The sequence below is a fragment of the Oryza sativa genome, chromosome 2 (genome assembly GCF_034140825.1).
Source record: "Oryza sativa Japonica Group chromosome 2, ASM3414082v1".
Taxonomy (NCBI): Eukaryota; Viridiplantae; Streptophyta; class Magnoliopsida; order Poales; family Poaceae; genus Oryza; species Oryza sativa.
The window spans coordinates 22800159-22820850 of NC_089036.1; the positions used below are offsets into that span (position 1 = coordinate 22800159).

Genomic DNA, 20692 nt, shown 5'->3' on the forward strand with positions numbered 1-20692 from the left:
GCCCTTTAGTTTGTTACTACTCCCTCCGTCCCGCAATATAAGAGATTTTCAGTTTTTGCTTGCAACGTTTGACCACTCGTCTTTTTTTGCAAATATAAAAAACGAAAAGTTGTGCTTAAAGTACTGTAGATAATAAAGTAAGTCACAAATAAAATAATTAATAATTTCAGAAAATTTTGAATAAGATGAGTGATCAAACGTTATAAGCAAAAACTCAAAATCCCTTATATTATGAGGGAGAGGGAGTACATTTTGTTGCACATCAAGTCCGATGGGACGACCACTGACACACAGTCACACACATGAGCTTTTGATTTCAAATAGAATTCCAGTCATTACATGCTCACATTTGAAATTAGACGGTTGCATGTGCTTAGATGGGAAAAATTCAGGGAATGCCTGATCTTGGTCTTCGACACAAACAGCAGGATCCGATCCCCTTTTAGTTATTTGGTAGAGCCAAAATCTGGCTCTACCAATTCTTTGGTAGGATTAGACTTCATATTATATTGTTGGTTCGCTAGCAATATCCTCAATTGGTACATGGTGAAGAAAGTTTTTGAGTGTTGCCAAATTGAACGTTTGGGCATTTTCCAATGATTTGGCTCCAATTTAAACTAACTACTGTTTAAGTTGTTGAACAACTCATTTGATAAATTTCGGTTTAGATCCAACGCGGTCCAAAAAAAAGTTGAGGATTGGGCTTTACTTGCACGAAAAAAGTTACTCCCTCCATTCCAAAATAAGTTTATTTTGCATCCCATCTGTTTATCCCAAAATAAATTCATTTTCTAGTAATCATTGCATCGGAGTTTGTAAAAGTATGGATAAATGCAATGAGAGTAGATATAATAGGAAATAATTACATTGTGATTAAATAAAGTTGGGGTATTCTAGATTTTTTATTGATATATGCAATATGAGTAAAAATAAACTTAGGGTTGTGTTCGCTGAGGTAGGTTGAGAACTCATTCTCTCCGCACGAAAAACAGAGTGGTCCATTAGCGCGTGATTAATTAAGTATTAGCTTTTTTTTTCAAAAATGGATCAATATGATTTTTTAAAGCAACTTTTGTATAGAAACTTTTTACAAAAAAATACATTATTTAGCAATTTGAAAAGTGTGCGCGCGGAACACGAGGGAGAGGGGTTGGAAACCCTGAGCAAAGAACACAGCATTATTTTAGAACTAAGGGAGTACAGATAAAGAGATGCTTGCTCAACACCAAATTGATCATCTCACGGGACCAGGAGTGCACAAAAAGTGGAAATTTGTATTATATTGAATTCGGTTGAATTAAGAAAGGGCATAATCGAAATCATTTCTTTGATATGCCATATGCTTTACGAAACTGCATACACATCAAGAAATGAAAATTGCATACATGCATAATACAACTACCGGCTGGTAGGTATATATAAAAAGGGACCTTGGAAAACCAACAAGAACAAGTTCCCCATCTGCTAAGCCTGGCTACGTGATCTATGAACCATCAAATTCTTCTAGCAGATTGCATTACGCGTACTATAGTTATAGACCTTTTGTATTGTTTTGGTGCAAACCCGCAAGAGAAATCTCGCTCGTATGTAGGCACGTAGTAAGCTGCCCTGCCCTGCCCTGTCCTGCCCATCTCTAGCAGAGAAGACAACGACCGAGCAGGGCAGCAGCCAGCATCACCCACTGATTAGCCGATCGATCAGCGTGTCATCCCAGGGTACATCTCCGGCGCCATGGTCGCCGCCGGGTTTTGCCCTTGCTTCTCCATGTTTGCGTGCCATCCTGCACAAAACCAACGAAATCGTCATCGTCACGATCATCAACACGCACGACAGCCAACCATTCCATTAGAAAATCGATGGCTATGCTATAAACATATTTTAACATATTTTAAGAAGATAAAAGAGTAGAGAGACGAGCAGTGGACTACAGATTTGTAGCCAGCTGCAGCACAGACTCAAATACGCAATGTGTGTATAACATGTGGGACCAGGAATTAATAGTGCAGTAGATAACTATTGTATCAATTAACTATTAAATTAATTATAAATGATTTGGAGTTGGTAGTTGGCTGTACTGTTAAACTTCCTGTTACCGAGGCTCATGTCGAAGCCGCGCTTCTTGAGCTCGCGGTACTCCTGGCAGAGGGCGCAGGGCTCGCACCACAAGTGGACGAGGCAGTCGGGGCAGGGCGTCTCCTGCAGGCCGTACTGGGACCGCAGCTTGGAGCGGTAGATGCAGGAGTAGATACAGCTGCAGCCCGTGACGAGAAACACCAGCGCGTACAGCGACCCGCTCGTCCCGCACGACGACGACCCCCGGTCGACGATCTCCGCGATCTGCCCGAACGTGATGCACGGGCACAACCACGTCATAAAACCTGCGCCCGACAACAATCGATCAGCACACACGTACCACGCCAAGCAGAGAACACACAATCGTAGCCCGGCTTGCTTATTTTACAGTTGCTGCTGTCGTCGAAGCAGTCAAAGAGGTCGGTGGACCATGGGACGGGGGCGGCCTGGTCCTGCATGGCGAAGGGTGGTGGTGGTGGTGGCGCCTCCACCGTCCTCCTCCGGCTTCTGAGTATATATATGCTGGCCCGACGTACGGGGCGCCTTCGTCGATCCCTCACTCTCCGGCCCGCGAGGGTGAGGCTTTCTCTCCGACGAGGCTAATGATGAGCGCGCGGTGTGGTGGTACAAGTAGTAGAGGGTAACCGGCCGAATCGCGGACTGGTCGTCCGCGCGCATTTATCGGGCGAGGCCGCGAATGTTGGCCTATCGATCATAATTTTAAGGACGTAACTACGCATCGGGTGCTCGATTTAACGCTAAAAATCGGGTGCCCACCCCTACAAAACATCAGCTAAACTGGATGCATGCACAAAGCCATGCGCATATGCAAAGAGACATGCAACAAGCATGGAGGCACTCAATAGCTGTGCATGCAAAGTACATAACTATATCTCTCACTCCTAGTATTAATAAACAACTTATTTAACATGCTCTAAACTTTTTTTCTTATAAATTACTTATCTCATCTGTGATATGATTACACCGTTATATTTGTTACAATTAAATATTTAAAATAAGATCTCACACGACTATATTTTAAATTAAAAATTAATATATAAATATATAACTAATTGAAACACATTTATATTATATATGAAACATTAAGTTGCAATTGTTTAAACATCACAAAAAACTCCTTGAAAAATATCTAAAAAGAATATCACATGCAACATTCCAAATAATTTAGTGAAACATCACAAAATACCTACCGAAACATCCCAAAAAACACACCACGTGCAACATTCTAAAATACACAATGAAACATCATAAAATACCTCCTCAAACTCAAAGAACACCAAGTGCAACATTTCAAATAAAGTAGTGAAACATCAACTAAAACATCACAAAAAATACTTCTTCAAACATTCAAAGAACGCTATGTGCAACATTCTAAATGACCTAGTGAAACTTCGCGCCGTTTAAGTAATCCATTGCAACAAAAAAACATTTAAAATATTTTTGTCAGAATATAATCAAGTAAGATTTTATTGTGAAGAATTAATTATAACAAATACAACAGTGTAATCGGATCTCAGATTATTAGATAATAATCTGTGAAAGAAGATTATTTGAAGTTATGGAATAAGAAAGTATAAGTATGTAGTAGGAGCATATGGATACAGAGGGTGAACTTAATTGTACACGTTACATGTATCATGGCATCACCAATATATATAGCAAAAGTGATTCATATAGATAGGATCCACATAAATAAACTTTAACTATAACAATCCTCACAATGTATATAGATAAAAGGTAGCACTAAGAGAAGATAGAAGTAGAGACAAATAATATTATTTATTTTATATGGGTAGCCTATATGGTTTTCTTTTTTACTTTTTAGTCCTTTTTTTAAATTAAAAAAAAGACCTTTACAAAAAATATTTCTAAAAACTGAATCTTTTGGCCCGATTGGCTGCCACACCAGTTGCACGGTGTGACAAAGTTATTTGGCTGGCCAAAAGGTTCAGATTTGGAAATATTTATTTTGGAAGGTCTATTTTTAAAATTTAAAAATAAAAAAATATTAGTCCATATGCATATGGGTATCTTTTGTTATTTTCTTTAAATGGACTAGTTGCATAATAGTATTAGGTGGTTGAATAAAATATTGTATTGCCTATAGATCACTTTTGCACCACATTGTGGATGCCCTTAAGTAGGAGAGAATAAAACTACACTCTATATGATTTTTGATGGGTACCGGCTCAAAAGCAGTGGCCTTGATCTTCTTTCCTGGCTGGAAATTGCAGTCATGAAGGCTTATCTCCCGCTTCTTATTGAAAGCAAATAATAAGATCAAAACAGATTCTAGGGATTGCGTTCGTTGGCGGACTCAACCTGACATCTTACGACATGAACTGCTCCCAAAGAGGGAGGCCTAAATATAGTTTTTTTGGATGGAATCTTTGGCGTCAGCCTATAGGTTTTCTGGTTTTTCTAATTTCTTCTTTGGCGGAATGTGAAAGATTACCCTTTGATTTACCAGAAGCGGAGGAAGAATTAGTAGCAGGTTATCAAACCGAATATTCTGGTATCAAATATGATTTATTTTATCTTGTTTCTTACCTAAATTTATTAGTTTCCTCTTTATTTGTAACAGTTCTCTACTTAGGCGGGTGGAATTTGTCTATTCCCTATATATCCTTTTTTGGATTTTTCCAAATGAATAAAATGGTTGGAATTTTAGAAATGACAATGAGTATCTTATCAGAAAGATAGGCGGACGACTTGACCATAAGGTCGGATGTTTCCGTGAGCAGTAAGCTGCGGATCTCCCCTTTTTTGGGGGAAAGCTGGTGGCCCTTTTGGCGTGTTAATTCTTTCGACGGGGTGGCCTTCTTCGTTCGGTAGATCCGGTCGAGGTGGTTTTCGTTTACCAGCGCGTAGGTGGTCTAAGTTCCTATGACCGAGTCTTTCTGGCCCCTGTGAACATATTTTCTTAATGTATTAAAGAGGGCCTCTCTAACCGGTGAAAAGTGGTAGGTGTCCACTAACGGCTATTCCTGGCTCGGCTCCGATAACGCAATTCCGGGAGGAGTCGGTAGTTAGGCACTTGATCCCTTCGGACCTGGAGAACGTGTGACACTGGGTCGGGGTTTGGTGAACCAACAGGTCGCTCCTTTAGTTGAAGTATTGGGCCCCTTTTTCGTTGCCTAGGTTACACCTTCGGAATACCCCAGACGGGGATTGAGCTCTATTCCCCCCAATCTTCACTTTACGCCATGCCGACTCTCCGTCGTGGAATTAGACCAAGGGTCGAAGACCCATACCATAGGACCCCATCCCCCGTATCTTATCTTTCGCGCGTAGGAGATCGAGACACAGCCTTAGGGCTATGGGGAAAGTAGATCGATTGCTCTAGAATTACAACTACATAGAGGGTCTCTACAAGTCTATAAAGAAGTTTAAAAAAATTGATAGACACTGTTTGATGGTGCATGCTGCATGCAACACATAACCGGAGTAGGAGGACGTCCGATTTTTTCAAATTGGGTCGAACACCCGACCTTAATCGTTCTCCTAATTTTTCAAGTGGATAATTGCATTTGTTTGGACTCTCGCTGAACCAATCATGATGCAGTGCGGGCCTGGTCGCGCCCACGGTGTTCACGTGGGTGGCGCGGGCTCTGCATGCGGGATAGCACGACGGGTGGCTACGGTTGTACAAGCTTCAATAAACGGTTTGGAGTCAGTTGCAATACAAGCTTCAATACAAGAGAGACGAGTAAATTAAATATTAATATATTAATAATTAACTATTGTATAAATAGGCTATTAAATTGACGAAGCTAGTAGTTAGTTATATTATATTATTAAGGGACTAACTAGCTGTCATTCGACAAATTTTAGTATAGCTTAACTGGTTAGATTCTTTGTGGTGGAACCAGCCCACCCAGGTTTAAATCCTAGAATTGACATGGGTGCTCGTATTTACGGGCTATTTATTCTTTCAGTGGTAGGTAATATACCCGTCAATAGCGAGGCACTTACACGCATCAATAACTTAATGGGCTTCAACCTAACTGGACCAACCAACGGTGCTCACACGGGCTAAAAAAATTATAACAGGCCCATGGTCAACTTCTTTTTTATCACAACTTATTACAATATATCTATAGTGTAATTATATTGTAATTATACCATAATTATAGTGAGTTACACTATAATGATAATGTAATTTTAGCTTGTAACTAAATTAAATTATTCACTTGTTCGACTGACGAAGTGCATGTTCTAGCAATTAGAATTCATATGCCATCCCACAAAGGCACTTGCTGGAAGATTTTGTCAGCCTACAGTAGCCTAGTGTTGGTAACTTTTTTTTTTTTGGCAAGAAGATAATCATAATCGGGACACTTAAATGTCTTACAGTGATATAAAGTCGCCAACCACCCCGATATAGCCAAAGGCTAAATCAAGATGAGTTTTATATAAAGAAAAGCTAAACCGGCTAGCGGAGCCGATTTAGAGATCAAAATAAGCCTCTAGGCCGATTTAGATCGATATGAGGATAACTACCCATCTCGTGGGTGAACTGAAGGTTTACGGGACAAACCTATAGAGGGGTAATCGCACTACTCTCGCAGCGACGGCGGACGATTTACAGCGCAAATCGACAAAGATGTAGTAAAACAAGAAAGTAGAAAACATGGCTAAAAGTAAAGATAAAAGAACAATTCGATTGTGTTCGGGGGGGGGGGAGAGATATATCAATCGAACCGGTCTTGTCCCTTAAAAAGGGGTTGGTCTTACCTCCTACAAATCCTCCTCCACGTCCAACTCGGGATAGAAACCAATGGAAATCCGAAATATACCTTCCCGAGTAAGGAAATCCGAGACCCGACGAAAACAAACTCAGGCTCGGACTCTACCGGTCTGACCGGCCACACACTGCCGGTCAGACCGGTCCTCAAGCAACGATCTGACCGGCCAACATACGGTGGTCAGATCGGCTCTGTAGAGGAAACATGTGATATTTCCAAATCTTGACAATAATTTCTTAATTTGAACCTAGGTGCCAAATTTGAGTATAAACAAAAGAAAACTTATGTTCTGATGTGGTAGGCCCAAGAAAAAAAGGTGTCATTTGAAGTAAGAAATCTATCGACAAATTTATAGTAAAACCGTATGATTAAACTTGCTCTTAAGCAAAAGCGACGTCATCAATGAAGTTTACGGATAGTGCACGAACAAGACTCCTCTGACTTAAGTCAGATGTACATAGCCACTAACGTGTGAGCCCATAAAGATAGTCTCCCCTGTCAGGGACCATGTCTCTCTGATTTTAAGCCTGAGGAGATCGCTCCGGTAGTACACCAGTGTGCTTGTACTATGGGTCGGTACTTTTTTTGGCGTGAGATAGGATTGATCTGCTGGCTGGTGATGTTGATCGAGGCGTCGTCCGCGTGGTGGTGCTGGGTGGGGTGTGGCTCCGTGTGTGACGGGGGTCAAGTCGTCGCCTGGACCCCAGCCGCCGCCCGCGACTCGGCGGCGAGCTTTGGTTTGACTGGCCAAGCCTTGTTTCTTTGTGATCCGCGGGTCGAGGGAGTCGCTTGCCAGAGTCCAAAAGGACACCGCGATTTTTGCGAAGCACCGCGCCTGGTGAGTCAGACAGTCACGCACGACGAGAGGGAGTTGTCCCCGGGTCAGATTGGCATGGGAATCGTCGGTCGTCTTCTCTTTACCTTAACCTGATTTGAGTGTTCCAGTTTCACTGCGCACGGTGCGAGACCGAGGTCCGTCGAAAAACGTCGCTAGCTGTTTCTGTTGGCCAGTCACGGTCACCAGGGGAATTCGCCCAGCCATATATGGCTTGGCAAGCCGGATGGCAACTCCGTTGTAGTGCGTTTTTTTTTATTTCATAATTAGTAAAGTTTAGCTTCAGGAATGGGATAGAGAGACGGTTAGAGTTGCTGCATAAATCCCCTGTGATACTGCAAATATATTAATATTAACAGCGACTGACATATAGGCCAACCGAACCCTCTGGGTAACTGCACAGCTGCAGCCTACACCACCAAAATAACATTGGCTGTGTTTAGATCCAAACTTTCAACTTTTTCCATCACATCAACCTGTCATACACACACAACTTTTCAGTTACATCGTACCAATTTCAACCCAAACTTCCAACTTTGAAAGGAACTAAACACAGCCAATTATAGATCACAACATGCGCATGCGAAACTTCCATGTTGCAGGCACGACGTCCACTTCGCACACGGTAAAGGCGCATACCGATGCTGTCATGCCTCACCCTCACTCTTTTTGAACAAGGAATAATTAATTATTTGCCACTCTTACGGATGGTGATAAATGATTTACCACTGGACCCACATGTCATAGACACGTAAGGGCTCACATGTCATAGACAGCGAGTGGCAAATAATTAATTGCCACATCTTAAAAGTGGCCAAAAGTTAAATGTCCCTTTGAACAAAAGTAGAGCACCTGAAACTATGAAAGCAACAGTACAGTTAGCAACTTGGCACTCGACTGCATGTCCACAAGAAACCGTAAGCCGTAGAGTCACCTTTCAGTGAACTACATAGCTCTGTAGTAGAGATCACTGATTAGTTCATGACAACGAAACTGTACCTGTAATTCTTGCAGACTGAAGAATTGACATGAAGAAATGTTTCCATTCACGAGGCTGGCAGCAGGCTCAGTCAGTTACAAAAGACCTAAGTCAACAACTGGACTAAGATTTTCTTTACTGTTTTCCCTACAAAGCTGCATACATACAGATCAAAGAAAGGCCAGCATTGCAGTTCTACCCAACTATGAACATATGGCTGCTTGATTGGCAACATCGTGTTGTTTTGAAGGCCACCATGATTGCTGGGGCACTTCATTCTTCTATATTTCAGAGGCTGAAAGGTTCCGTAGATCAATATTTAGACCGCAGGAAGTTCCAGAACTTTTTTGTTCTGGAAATTGCAGCAGCACTTTCGATGGACCGACAAAAATGGTCAAATATTTAACATGCAATTCAAATACTCGAGGTATTTGGCAACTGATCAAGCCGGCTGTTCAGTATTTGGTGAGCTCGCGCACTTCGGTATTGCAGTCGCTGGTGTAGTGCTTCTGACATTTGATCAAAAAAATCAGGATCCCATCTCTGAATTAAACGGGGATCCTCAGCATAGCATATGTATATCGATGTAACTGCACTTTCGACAACTACAACAGTTACCCCAACCTGAAAGGGGGAAAAATCAATCAACTCAACATGATCCAACAGGGGTCATAGTAGAGAAGTCCTGCTGTGTGACTCCTAGCAATATTCTATTGAATTTGTCCAGTAAGAGAAATCCTTGTTTCCTTGTAAATTTCAATTAGATTTTGCATGACCATAAGAACTTACCAGTATCATGCCCATCAGCATAGAGGTTGAGCCAACCATAATAGCTTTATCACTTTGTTTAAAATATGTCCAAACACCCGTACATGTTCCTGTAATTAACCCACCTAAAATGGTGCTCATCAGAAGGACAGCACCTGAACAGTCATAAGCAACAAGTGCTTCAACGCCAGTTGATTGGAACAACTCCCAAGCATCCCTAGCTGAGCGATTGAAACTCTGGCCATTGATAGCTATCTGAAAGTGAAAAGTATGTGAGACATTTGTGCAAGCCCAATAGGATATCAGTAATTTGATATAGTAATATCCATACAGTGATATTGATTCACAAAGCATACAAATTGGTGTAACATCAATCCAGGTAAGGTATCGGGTATCCATGTGCACTTTGACAGTTTGTATAGTAAAGTTGAACTTATTAATAGCTTAAGGAAACATTTAAAGTTCTATCAGTTCAGAACATAAATGATAAAGTGGCAAACACATCGAACAGGGACAGTTTTGGCATTGGCATGAGATTATCAAAACTTCCACAAAGATAAAACATCTGTCACTGACCTGTACATATGCATATTTGTTGAAGAAGCGAACAAGAGTTTCCACGATATGAAACAAAAAGTCAACACAGCACAGCAAACACTCATTGTTGCCTATTTTAGAACGAATTCCTCGAATCTGAAAATTAGTTAAAAAAATAAGAAAAGGGAAAATTAATATTTTATTGAGAGAATGACAATAAAACATGGTAATCTGAAAATTTCATGCGGCGAAACTCTGTTAAGGTAAAGGTACAAACCTCCCAACGTAAAGTCCTAATAGCAGCCGTAAAAAGTGATCCATAGCAAATGCTCCCAAATGAAGTTGTTACAGCGTACTGAAGTGATTTTAGAAGTGGTTTTGGGGGCATCGATGCAGCAGCTTGACCACCATGAATGAGAACAAGAAAAACCATCCCTGATACTATGACATGGACTGTGTTACTAAGGACAGCTCCAGTCCAAAATAAACTGACTGAGAAAATCTACAGATTACAAGTGAAACAATCAGAAAATATATAAAGAATAGGAAAGACGTTGAAATTCGATATAGAATAAACAAAACTTGCCCGCTCACCAAAAGAGCCCACCATTGCCCTCCATTAGGTATGTGAAAAGCAAGAATGCCAGACACTCCAAAGGACCATAATGCCATCCAACAAAGCATGACTAACACAAATGCATATGCTATCCTCATCACATCAGGAAGTTCCCATACCATTCTTACTGCCTTCTGCAATACAAGCATTGTGAAGGGGAACCTAGCAAAAACCAACCCAATTAATGCCATTGGAGATAAACGGGGTATGTATTTTTGCAGCAAATATAATGTTTATGAGAATAGAAGGGGTTATTTCTCATGATTTTAGCATAGAATGGAAGGAACAATTTTAGCATAAGAATTCCTTATGAAACCAAACCAGATATTTTCAGGGCTTAAATAGTTTTCTTCCACAGACAGCCATGACATGCAAAAAGGTTGCCATAAGACATCCATGTTAACACCTAATGTTCACAACAAACTTTTACCACCTACAAAGTTTGTAAACCTAGCTAAATTCTGTGAGTTGAAGAAAAAACAGTTGCTGTCAAATTTTCCACTGATAACATGCCGGCTGATATTGGATGACAAAATATCAATAATCAGTGGGAACATTTACAACCTACAAATATAGTAATAATACTGTTTGTCTGTTTGATACTGGTTTGGGACATAAGCTGATTATTGCAGAGTAATCTATAGAATAGTTGTTTTGTTGAAGTGACACTGTCCATTAATGTAATTTTGCCTAAAGATCTGGTTTTACTCACAAAAGCAATTATTTTCCCATATATACAACGTTATTTGAAAACAGGTTATCAAACTAAATTTGCACATTGCATTGTATGATGTCTCTGGCAAATACCAAAAAAGGAAGCTTGAACTGTATTTAAAAAAAAATGCTTGACCAGTGGGTTTAAGACAGCCCGTGACATTCAACTAAGTTGAGAAAAATCCCCCAGACCGCAGTTGAGCACACTCAACTTCTCGTGGGGAGCACGCTTCTACCAGTGCCTGCGAGGGGGGATGTTTTTTGGGCAAAACCTGGGTTCAAGCCTGGGCCGGCATCCCCTCTACTGGAGTCTCTACCACTGCGCCGCAAGCGCGTTTACAAAGCTTGAAATGTACAAAAAAGGATTGTGGAAAACCCATTCCATTTATCACATTTCAATGTTCAGAAGTTATTTAGATATTCATTGTCCATTGGTAAGTTTCATTTCCATCATGGTGTAGAGCGCACTACATGGATAAAACAGAAATCAATAGCATCTTGTCCTCATGTACAATCCTACTGGGAAATGTACAGAATTTGTAAACAAATGTACATCAATAACAATTAACTCCAACAATTCAAACATGTACAATCCTACTGGGTACACAGAATAGCAGAGACAATCTGCAACACCTGCTTAAATCTTACTCCCTCTGCTTTTTTATTTGACGTTGGTTAGTTCAAACAATATCAAGAATGGAGGGACTACTATGTACGCACGCACCAAAAGAATGGCATGATCCCTGACATTGTAGTTTCTTGTACATCTTTACAGCATTTGTAGGCACTAAAGCCTAAAAGCAACACTAGCCCATGCTTAAACCGTGTGCTACCATCCAAATCAAGTTAACTCTAAAAGAGTGTGAAGAAACAAAGCACTAGCATTGCACACCCATACATATGGGTGCACCTGTTGGTAATGGGAACCGACATGGACACGCGCCAACAGCCTAGTAAAATTCTTATAAAAGAGAGCTGCGCAATTCATCGATTTCTCCAGTGGCAGGAATTTAGCTTCTGTCGGTGTCAGCATCATATGAAGTATGAACCCTCACCTACTCAAGTCTAAGTTTGCCTCGAATTGCATACGATTTCTAATTTTGTGCAGGACATTTGAGAAGACAAAAAGGGCAGTTGCTGTGCATTATTATTACCTATCAAGAACTGACATGACGTAGAGGAAGTGCAGCGCTCCGCCGACGGCGAACGCCACGCCCCAGAAGAAGTGCTTCCCCCAGAAGCAGAGCACGCTGACCACCGCGAGGTAGGCGGTGAGGCTGTGCACGGCGGCCCTCATGACCACCCTCCCCCCGTCCTTCTTCCCCGCGGCCGCCGCCAGCCACGCCCACGCGAGGGCGGTCCCCACGGCCCCCGCGGCGCCGTAGTAGGGCCAGTACGACTCCGTGAGCTCGGACTTGGGGGTGACCTCCTCGGCCTCGAGCGACGGCGGCGGGGGCGCCTCCCGAGCGGGCTCCGGCGACCCGGCGAAGCGAGGCGCGGCGGTGAGGTTGGTGAAGCGGTCGATGTTGAAGCGGTCCGCCTGGCCGAAGCGGTTGAGCCCCGTCAGCGCGAGCGCCCCGCCGAAGACGAGCAGGTGGAGCAGGAACACCACCAGCCAGAACACGTCCCGGCACCGCCGCCTCGGCCACGCCGCCGCCCCCACCCCCACCCCCGCCGCCCCAGCCACCGCCGCCGCCGCCGCAGGCCCCGCGGGGCAGGGGCTAGGGTTCGCGCTCTCCCCCTCCGACGACGACATCGCTCCCCGCCCCGCCCCGCCGGAGATCAGCAGCAGCGGGGACCGCACCGCACCGCACCGGAGCGAGGGATCAGCCGCGAGCGGATCGCGGGGAGGAGGCCGGAAGCGGAGGGGATGACTTGGAGGAGAAGAAGAGGATGGGGAGGAGGAGTAACTGCTCGGCAGTAGTAGAAGCGAGGCAGTAGTAACCGTTTCTGGTCATCGACGACGGCGACGACTCGCGCTGAAACTGTGAGAACTGGGAAGCGATGGGCGATGGCGACGTCGCGGCGGTGTGGGGTGTTTGGGGATTTGAGGGGAAAGCCGGGGAATTTCGGGGGTTTTGCTGTTGGGTTTGGGGGGCCGGGCGGAGCGCGACCGGCACCGCCCCCTTCCTCCGTCCGTCGCTGCGCCTGGTTGGTTGGCTTTGTGGATTCTAGAAGCAGCAGCCAGCATCTCAAAGCAAGTGGCAGTTGGGATTGGAGAAGGCGAGGCCTTGGTGGTGGCGTGGTGCCAGTTCGGAATTCTGATGCGCCCCGCTGCACGAGAGGAGATTCCGCGACGGCAACTCCCAACTTCTTCGTCCGTCGTTTCGACTCCCCGATTCGGCGATTCGCTACCGGGGATCCAAATCCATATCCACGGCGTTTGTGTTCGTTTAACCTGCAACGTTTGGCACCGTTCGAACGTGACACCGTCGATCTGTCAGTTACTCTCGGTGTCACCGTCAAGAAACTACGGTGAAGTTGGAATTTTTTTCCATTTTTAAATTTTTTATTTTTAATATTTATAGAAATATTGTACCGGCGAAAATTTTTACAAAAGTATACCCTGCCGAGGGCGGCAGTGTGACATGAGGGACGAACAAGATAAAAAAAACCTAGAAAAATGCATCTTTGGTAGGGCGAAAATTGCATTTGCCCCTTTACAGCCCTTGCAGAGGACGGCAAGGGACCTCAGTGCAAAATGCGCACACCTTGCCGTCCTTCACTTGGGCGACAGAGGCCATTTCTGTAAATATTTTGGATGGTATAATATTTTTGTAAATATTAAAAAATAAAAATTTTAAAATGAAAAAAATTCGGTGAAGTTGATGTGACATCGATGGGCCGAAGACGAGACGGTTTTCTGAGCCAGGCCTACTACTGGGCGAATTCTGGAGAACGGCCCACTGGAGTACTCTCTGTCTCTCTCCCACTGGACAGACCGGGCTCAACGCAGACACGGAACGGAGCCAGCCATGGTGAGGTCGGGGCAGGCGTCATGTGCCCCTGACACCTGGGCCCCCCCGCGACATCATCCTCCAGTCACGTCGTCCTCCTCCACCTCGGGTCCCCAACCTTTTCAACCACACCCACCCAACACGCCATGATGAGGGCAGCAGACAAGTGGGTCCCACCAAACAGTGTCGACGGGTAGATGCGGCTAGCAGCCGTAACAATCCGGGCCCACCTTATCACCAACGCGGAGTCACCCGAGCCCACATCGCGTGACCTCACTGACATGTGGGGCCCAGACGGTTAACTGCCGGTGGGACCACGGAAACAGAGAGGGCGGGGGAGAGGTGGGGCCAAGGCTCCACCTGTGCGTGGAAACCTTTTGGACTGCTTTGGTGTGCCCAGCTTTTTATGGGGGCAGGAGCGCGTCCGGAAATAGAAACATCTCGCCGAATTTGAACTCCACCTGAGCACAGGAGAAGCCGCAGCCACTGAGGTAAACTGCTCCTCCTCGCCGATTTCCCCCCTCCTTTTTCTCTAATACCAAATTACTCGAGAAATTGTGTTGGTTCGGTCCGCGGGTAGCGTGATTCGGCCAGATCTGGCGTCTGTGTGTGTGGAGAATTCGAGGGTTTTGTTTGGGTTTGTGGGGGGAGTAAATCCGGACGAATCTGTGGTGGTTTGGGGGGGAATTCGGTGTGTGTTTGAGTTGATTTGAGTTCGTGGATGATTCCGTTGGATATTGATAGGTCCTAGTTCTGATCCAGAAGTGGCGGCTACGCCTTTGCTGTAGCCTCACCGATCCGCCGCCGCCGCCGCCATGAAGTTCCGCTCTGATTCGTCAGGCGGCGACGAGCCCCGCGCTCCGGCTGCCGGCGACGGCGGCGGCGGCGGCGACGAGCCGGCCAAGAGGCAGCGGACCGATCCGTCCTCCAGTTCGAGCCAGGGCGAGGCCTCCTCTTCCTCGCAGCCGCCACCGCAGCAGCAGCAGGAGGAGCAGCCTCCGGAGGATGCGGGAGAGGGCGAGCAGCCGAGGGTTCCGGATCTCGGGGAGGACCTGGTGTTCGAGGTGCTGCGGCGAGCGGAGGCGCGGACGCTGGCGGCCGCGGCGTGCGTGAGCAGGGGGTGGCGGCAGCTCGCGGAGGACGAGCGGCTCTGGGAGGCCGCGTGCGTGCGGGAGTGGGCGAACCTCGGCTTCTCCGAGCGGCAGCTCCGGGCCGTGGTGCTCTCCCTCGGTGGATTCCGCCGGCTCCACGCTGTCTACATCCGCCCCCTGCAGTGGCGTGGCGCCGGCGTGCCCAGGCAACAGGGGAGGCGGCAGCCGCCGGTGAGGTTGGGCCGGGACCAGGTTCAGCTCTCGCTGTCACTGTTCTCCATTGGGTTCTTTCAGAATATGCCTTGTCCTAAGAAAGACAAGGGAAATGACAGTGATAAGAATGGAGGGGGCCAATGCGGGTAGTCGAATTTGTGGAATAAGCTTCACTCCAACAAGCATCATCCTAAGCTACCATGGCAGTTGCCCTATTGTTCACACTGGTGATGCTAGAGAGTGTTGGAGAGACGAACAGGAAAATCGGCATGCTTGATTTGGGACATGAGAGAAATTAAGTGGAATTGCAAGATCTGAATTGGTTCGGTTGTGTTCCGCACTTGTAAGATTTATGTGATAGTGTCACATGGATTGATGGACGTTGAGTGCTATGAGGACAGTTGCGTGAATGCTGATGACAAGTGATTTACTTCAAGAGAAGGGAGAAATGGTTTGCAATTCGTTCTGCTGTTGCTGATATTCTAGTTATCAGCTATTGTGTCAACTTGATATATCTGGCCCAAGAGCAGTATGGACTGTGTGCCTTCTTGCGCCGGTACCAAGCTTTAGAGGGAAAGCTGATGCAAATAGCTTTTGTTTGCATAACCTTTTTCAATTAGGGAAACATAATTTCCCATATTAGGCATATGGAGAATTATGTGAGGTATTGATTGTTTGTACAAAAATAACCATTTTATTCTTGAATATTGCATTTTCACATGTTAACTAAGGTTCTTAAGTTGATCTGACTGCCATGTACAATATGGAGCCCAACAAGGGGTAGTGACACATATTTCTCAACTTCAGTATGCAATAAGTCAGTCATTTTATATGTTTTTACATGTGGAGCTGCGGATAATGTGACAAACTTATGTAATCGTGAATGATCTTTTGATGTTTCTCTGTTTTTCTTTCATGTAGTTTGATATAGGATTCCTTTATCTGGCACTATTGAAGTTTTGTTGTAAATAATGTTATTCTTGCAAAGATTATCTTAAATCAATCATTTCTGGATCTGAAGAGGTATTGTAACAATCTGAAGCTTTGCACAACCAATTGCAACTAAACTTTTGTATTTCTTAGGGTGAGGACTTGAGGTTGGTGTGATGGGCATTTAGCTAACTGAAATTTCTCTCAAACCTCACAGATTTGACCTTCTGTTTCTACCAGAAAAACACAAACAGTGAAGATGTCGCAGCCTGCTGAGCTTTCCCGTGAGGAGAATGTGTACATGGCTAAGCTTGCAGAGCAGGCCGAGAGGTATGAGGAGATGGTTGAGTTCATGGAGAAGGTTGCTAAGACAGTTGACTCTGAGGAGCTCACTGTTGAGGAGCGCAACCTTCTATCAGTTGCTTACAAGAATGTTATTGGTGCTCGCCGTGCGTCATGGCGCATCATATCATCCATTGAACAGAAGGAAGAGAGCCGTGGTAATGAGGATCGTTGCACGCTCATCAAGGAATACAGGGGAAAGATTGAAACTGAGCTCTCCAAGATCTGTGATGGCATCCTCAAGCTTCTTGACTCCCACCTTGTGCCTTCATCCACTGCTCCAGAGTCCAAGGTCTTCTACCTCAAGATGAAAGGCGACTACTACAGGTATTACAATAGTTCCTGGCATAGCAGTCTTTAATTTCTATTTCTTTATATTGTCAAGTTCATGTGTTTGAATGTATGTGTTTGATAGGTACCTCGCAGAGTTTAAGACTGGAGCTGAGAGGAAGGATGCTGCTGAGAACACCATGGTGGCATACAAAGCCGCTCAGGTGGTTTCCTTAACAGTGAATTTGTTGTTGCGGCATCCTGTTTGTTTGTTTGTGCCATTTTGCAATTTTGATTCGGGGTATTCAGCTAAAGTTATTTGTGATGTGTTCTCCTTTGGTCTGTTTTGTTTTTCTGAATATTGTTGGTGATAAAATCTTTCAGGATATTGCCCTGGCAGAGTTGCCCCCAACTCATCCTATCAGACTTGGGCTGGCCCTCAACTTCTCGGTGTTTTATTACGAGATCCTCAACTCTCCTGACCGTGCTTGCAATCTTGCAAAGCAGGTTTAATTTCTACTGCATTCTATTTCATTATTTGTGAATTGGAGGACCATATGGAGTTGAGAAGATATTTTGAAGTTTATACCATTGTTGTGAAATATAATGTCTTAGTAATTGGGATTGAACAAATAACATGTATGAATTAGTAATACACCTGGAACAGGTTCTACTTAGTTCTGTTAGCAAATAGCAAAGTGTAGGCTCCTTAATGCAAGTAAGCTGAACGGGTTAGGTGCATTGTCATGATGGATTTTCTTCATTAAGAATACTTGATAGAAAATGATGAATCAAATAAGAGGTGTAAGAAATTATAGTTTACAGTTACAGATTTGCCCACCTTGAATACTTGAGTGCTTCTAAATAACTGATGAAGTCCGAGCATCACTATGGCCATTGTGACGTGGAACAAGCTTGTCTCAATATGGCCATCGTTCATTCATAGAGGCCTACCAGTTTGTTCTGTAATTTGTTAATAATAGATATCTGATGTATATAGAATGGTTTACTGCAGACAAGTTTGCTATAAGTTCACTGCTTTGTCCATGGATATAATTGATCTTGGACTTGGAGCACACATTATGTGCCTTACTTTATGAAACTTGCTTGTGCTAGTACTTATATTTGCCATCATAATAGAATGTGACAGTAACCTACTTTATCTCAGGCTTTCGATGAGGCTATCTCAGAGCTGGACACTCTGAGTGAGGAATCCTACAAGGACAGCACTTTGATCATGCAGCTTCTGCGTGATAACCTGACGCTGTGGACTTCCGATATCTCGGTATTTTCTTCGCCGCTAGCATATATATTTGCACTTGCATCATATTGTCTTTGGAATCATCTTAAATGCGTAAATTCCATGTGTGCGGCTTCAGGAGGATGCTGCTGAGGAAATCAAGGAGGCCCCCAAGGGCGAATCAGGAGATGGACAGTGAACATGATCGAATGCGTGCGCCCACAAACTAGAATAGTGACGCTGCAAATGTGCTGTGGGTTATCGTTTCATTTTATAGATTGTAATGTCTCGTGATTTGTCGGAAACAGGAGGCGCTCCCCATTTATGTTGTGCTAGGAAACCTTGCAGCTGACTCGCTGCTTGGCTGGTGGATTCTCGAGCTGCACTTTCTTTGGGGGGAGCCTCAGGGTGGAACCTTCATGTCACTTATTGGATCGATTGTTTTCGGTATGTCAGTTGTGAGCCTTATCTCCAGAGTCCACAGTCCTGCCAAGTGCCCTGCTTGAGTGTTTTTGGTTTCTTCGATGTAAATCCCGTTGTGTGCACGATGGTTCTTGATTCACCACACATTGTTGTCTACATTGCCAAAACGTATGCTTCAAGTGCCCAAAAGGCCGAAGCGGTCCGAGAAACATTATTCTGTCAGGTATGTGTGATAAGCGGTTTCATATGCAACAATGCTGTAGGGACCCAAATGTTCACTGGCATCATGTACAGATACTTGTAGTACCAAAATTAGTTTAGCAGATATAAGCACCAGTGGTGTGGTTATGGCCTTATGGATTATTACGCACACACGATTATGCCATCACTAGAAATTTAGTGACTAAGATTTACTAATGACTTCTGCGTCCACTCAACGTACAAATATTGTAGTTTTCTAGATGATTTTTTTATTTTCTATAAGACTCATCAAAAAATATTATATTTGATAGGATCCCTTGAAATTTTTAGTTGTGTTTTTCATGAGAATGAGCAACTAAACATAACTAAGCATAGGGGTGCCTTCTGCTTGAAAATTTTTATCATTAAAAAAATGGGGTTTTCTTCTTCAAGTTTGAATATTTAATTTCTTTCTTTTTTCTACAACATTTTAAAAGTTGGCACTAAAGAAGACAATTATTATGCAAAGAAGATAATACATCTATTTCAATCCTACCAGAATGGAAAGCTCTGGAAGCTGTTAAATCTTTTTTTCCCTTTTTTTACCTTGCTTCCAGATTGTGGCCCCGACGATGGTGTCACCTTTTCTATTTTCTTTTACATTTGGAGCTTAAGCATCTCTATTGTTTTATTTGAGCTCCGATTCTAGAGACATTCTTAGCATCTAGAAAATATTTTTTATTCCAATAATGTCATTATTTATTTCATATTTTATTATATTTTCTTTATTTTCTTTCCTAATTTTTATTTTGCAATTTTTCAGAAGGTGATGTTTATTTTAGTAGTAGTATTGTTGAAGGATCTAGATGTTACCGGTTTAATTTATTGAGAATTAGTATAGAAGTTTCTGGAGAGACTATAAGCTGCAAGAAAGCTTGAGCTCTGTGGCATCTTTTCTTGCTCCATTTGTGTTTTTTTTTTCACAAAAGAGTCTATCATTTATCTTGGAAGCTAGATGCGCCAAGTGAACCAATCAGCTGGCTGGATCTCCAACCAGCTTTAGAAGTATAGCTCCGTTACAGGTTATAAGACGTTTTGACTTTGGTTAAAGTCAAACTATTTCAAGTTTAACTAAATTTATAGGCAAATATAATAATATTTATAATACTAAATTAGTTTCATCAAATCAATAATTAAATATATTTTCATAATAAATTTGTCTTGGGTTGAAAATGTTACTAATTTTCTCTATAAACTTAGTCAAAGTTAAAACAGCTTGGTTTTGACCTTGAAACGTCTTATAGTAGTTTTTTTTTATGGAACCGAATTCTGGAAGGAGTAGGTTGTAAACAGCCGCCGTTTGCCATATACATATCCAAATCGCAAGTCTCCCGCCATCGCATTGCCCGCCGAAATAGCCTCCCTGCACATCACGCATTCACGTTCGCACGCAGAGCCAGGTAAAACGGTCACTACCCGCCACGCCGGCGGCCGGCCGCCGCGCCAACTTTGCACCGGTTTGATGTAATGATGTGTGCAGTGGTGGAGGCGCCGCCGCCGCCGCCGCCGGACGAGACGGAGGGCCAGCAGGCAGGGGGCGACGATTCGTCGGGCGGCGGCGACCGGCGGAGAGGCGCCGCCGGCGCCGGCCGGCGCGTGATCGCCGCGGTGGCTTTGGGCGGAGCAGCCTCCGTCGCCGCGCTGCTTCACGTTTTCTGATGATCTCGCACGGCAACAGGCCGATCAATTATTATT

At 44.0% G+C, this 20692-nt stretch overlaps 4 protein-coding genes and 1 long non-coding RNA gene across 7 annotated transcripts; 3 read left to right on the forward strand and 2 right to left on the reverse strand.

Annotated features, from left to right (window-relative positions):
* Positions 1-1254: 1254 nt before the first annotated feature.
* On the reverse strand, positions 1255-2784 carry LOC4329773 (cell number regulator 2). 2 transcript variants are annotated; one of them, XM_015769336.3, is made up of 3 exons: positions 2462-2784; positions 2094-2378; positions 1255-1780 (listed from the first exon to the last, which is right to left on the reverse strand). In XM_015769336.3, the coding sequence occupies exons 1-3, from the start codon at positions 2529-2531 to the stop codon at positions 1698-1700; spliced, it is 438 nt and encodes a 145-aa protein (XP_015624822.1). In that variant the 5' UTR covers positions 2532-2784; the 3' UTR covers positions 1255-1697. The 2 variants fall into 2 exon arrangements, with proteins under 2 accessions (XP_015624822.1, XP_015624821.1); XM_015769335.3 differs by having other exon boundaries at positions 2076-2378.
* A 5916-nt stretch (positions 2785-8700) lies between these two features.
* Positions 8701-13571, reverse strand: LOC4329774 (uncharacterized). Its single transcript, XM_015767134.3, has 6 exons — positions 12446-13571; positions 10556-10739; positions 10239-10463; positions 10001-10117; positions 9446-9679; positions 8701-9280 (listed from the first exon to the last, which is right to left on the reverse strand). The coding sequence occupies exons 1-6, from the start codon at positions 13045-13047 to the stop codon at positions 9071-9073; spliced, it is 1572 nt and encodes a 523-aa protein (XP_015622620.1). The 5' UTR covers positions 13048-13571; the 3' UTR covers positions 8701-9070.
* A 1110-nt stretch (positions 13572-14681) lies between these two features.
* Positions 14682-19076, forward strand: LOC4329775 (14-3-3-like protein GF14-E). Of its 2 annotated transcripts, none has more exons than NM_001401888.1 (6): positions 14682-14739; positions 16723-17151; positions 17240-17318; positions 17479-17601; positions 18263-18379; positions 18474-19007. In NM_001401888.1, the coding sequence occupies exons 2-6, from the start codon at positions 16742-16744 to the stop codon at positions 18531-18533; spliced, it is 789 nt and encodes a 262-aa protein (NP_001388817.1). In that variant the 5' UTR covers positions 14682-14739; positions 16723-16741; the 3' UTR covers positions 18534-19007. The 2 variants fall into 2 exon arrangements, with proteins under 2 accessions (NP_001388817.1, NP_001388819.1); NM_001401890.1 differs by having other exon boundaries at positions 14708-14739; positions 16700-17151; positions 18474-19076.
* LOC112937812 (F-box protein GID2) lies at positions 14716-16384 on the forward strand. The gene is made up of 2 exons (NM_001401887.1): positions 14716-14739; positions 14993-16384. The coding sequence occupies exon 2, from the start codon at positions 15064-15066 to the stop codon at positions 15700-15702; it is 639 nt and encodes a 212-aa protein (NP_001388816.1). The 5' UTR covers positions 14716-14739; positions 14993-15063; the 3' UTR covers positions 15703-16384.
* GF14E (14-3-3-like protein GF14-E) lies at positions 14716-18814 on the forward strand. The gene is made up of 7 exons (NR_174983.1): positions 14716-14739; positions 14993-16216; positions 16700-17151; positions 17240-17318; positions 17479-17601; positions 18263-18379; positions 18474-18814. It is a non-coding gene; the product is annotated as a 14-3-3-like protein GF14-E (long non-coding RNA).
* Positions 19077-20692: the final 1616 nt, after the last annotated feature.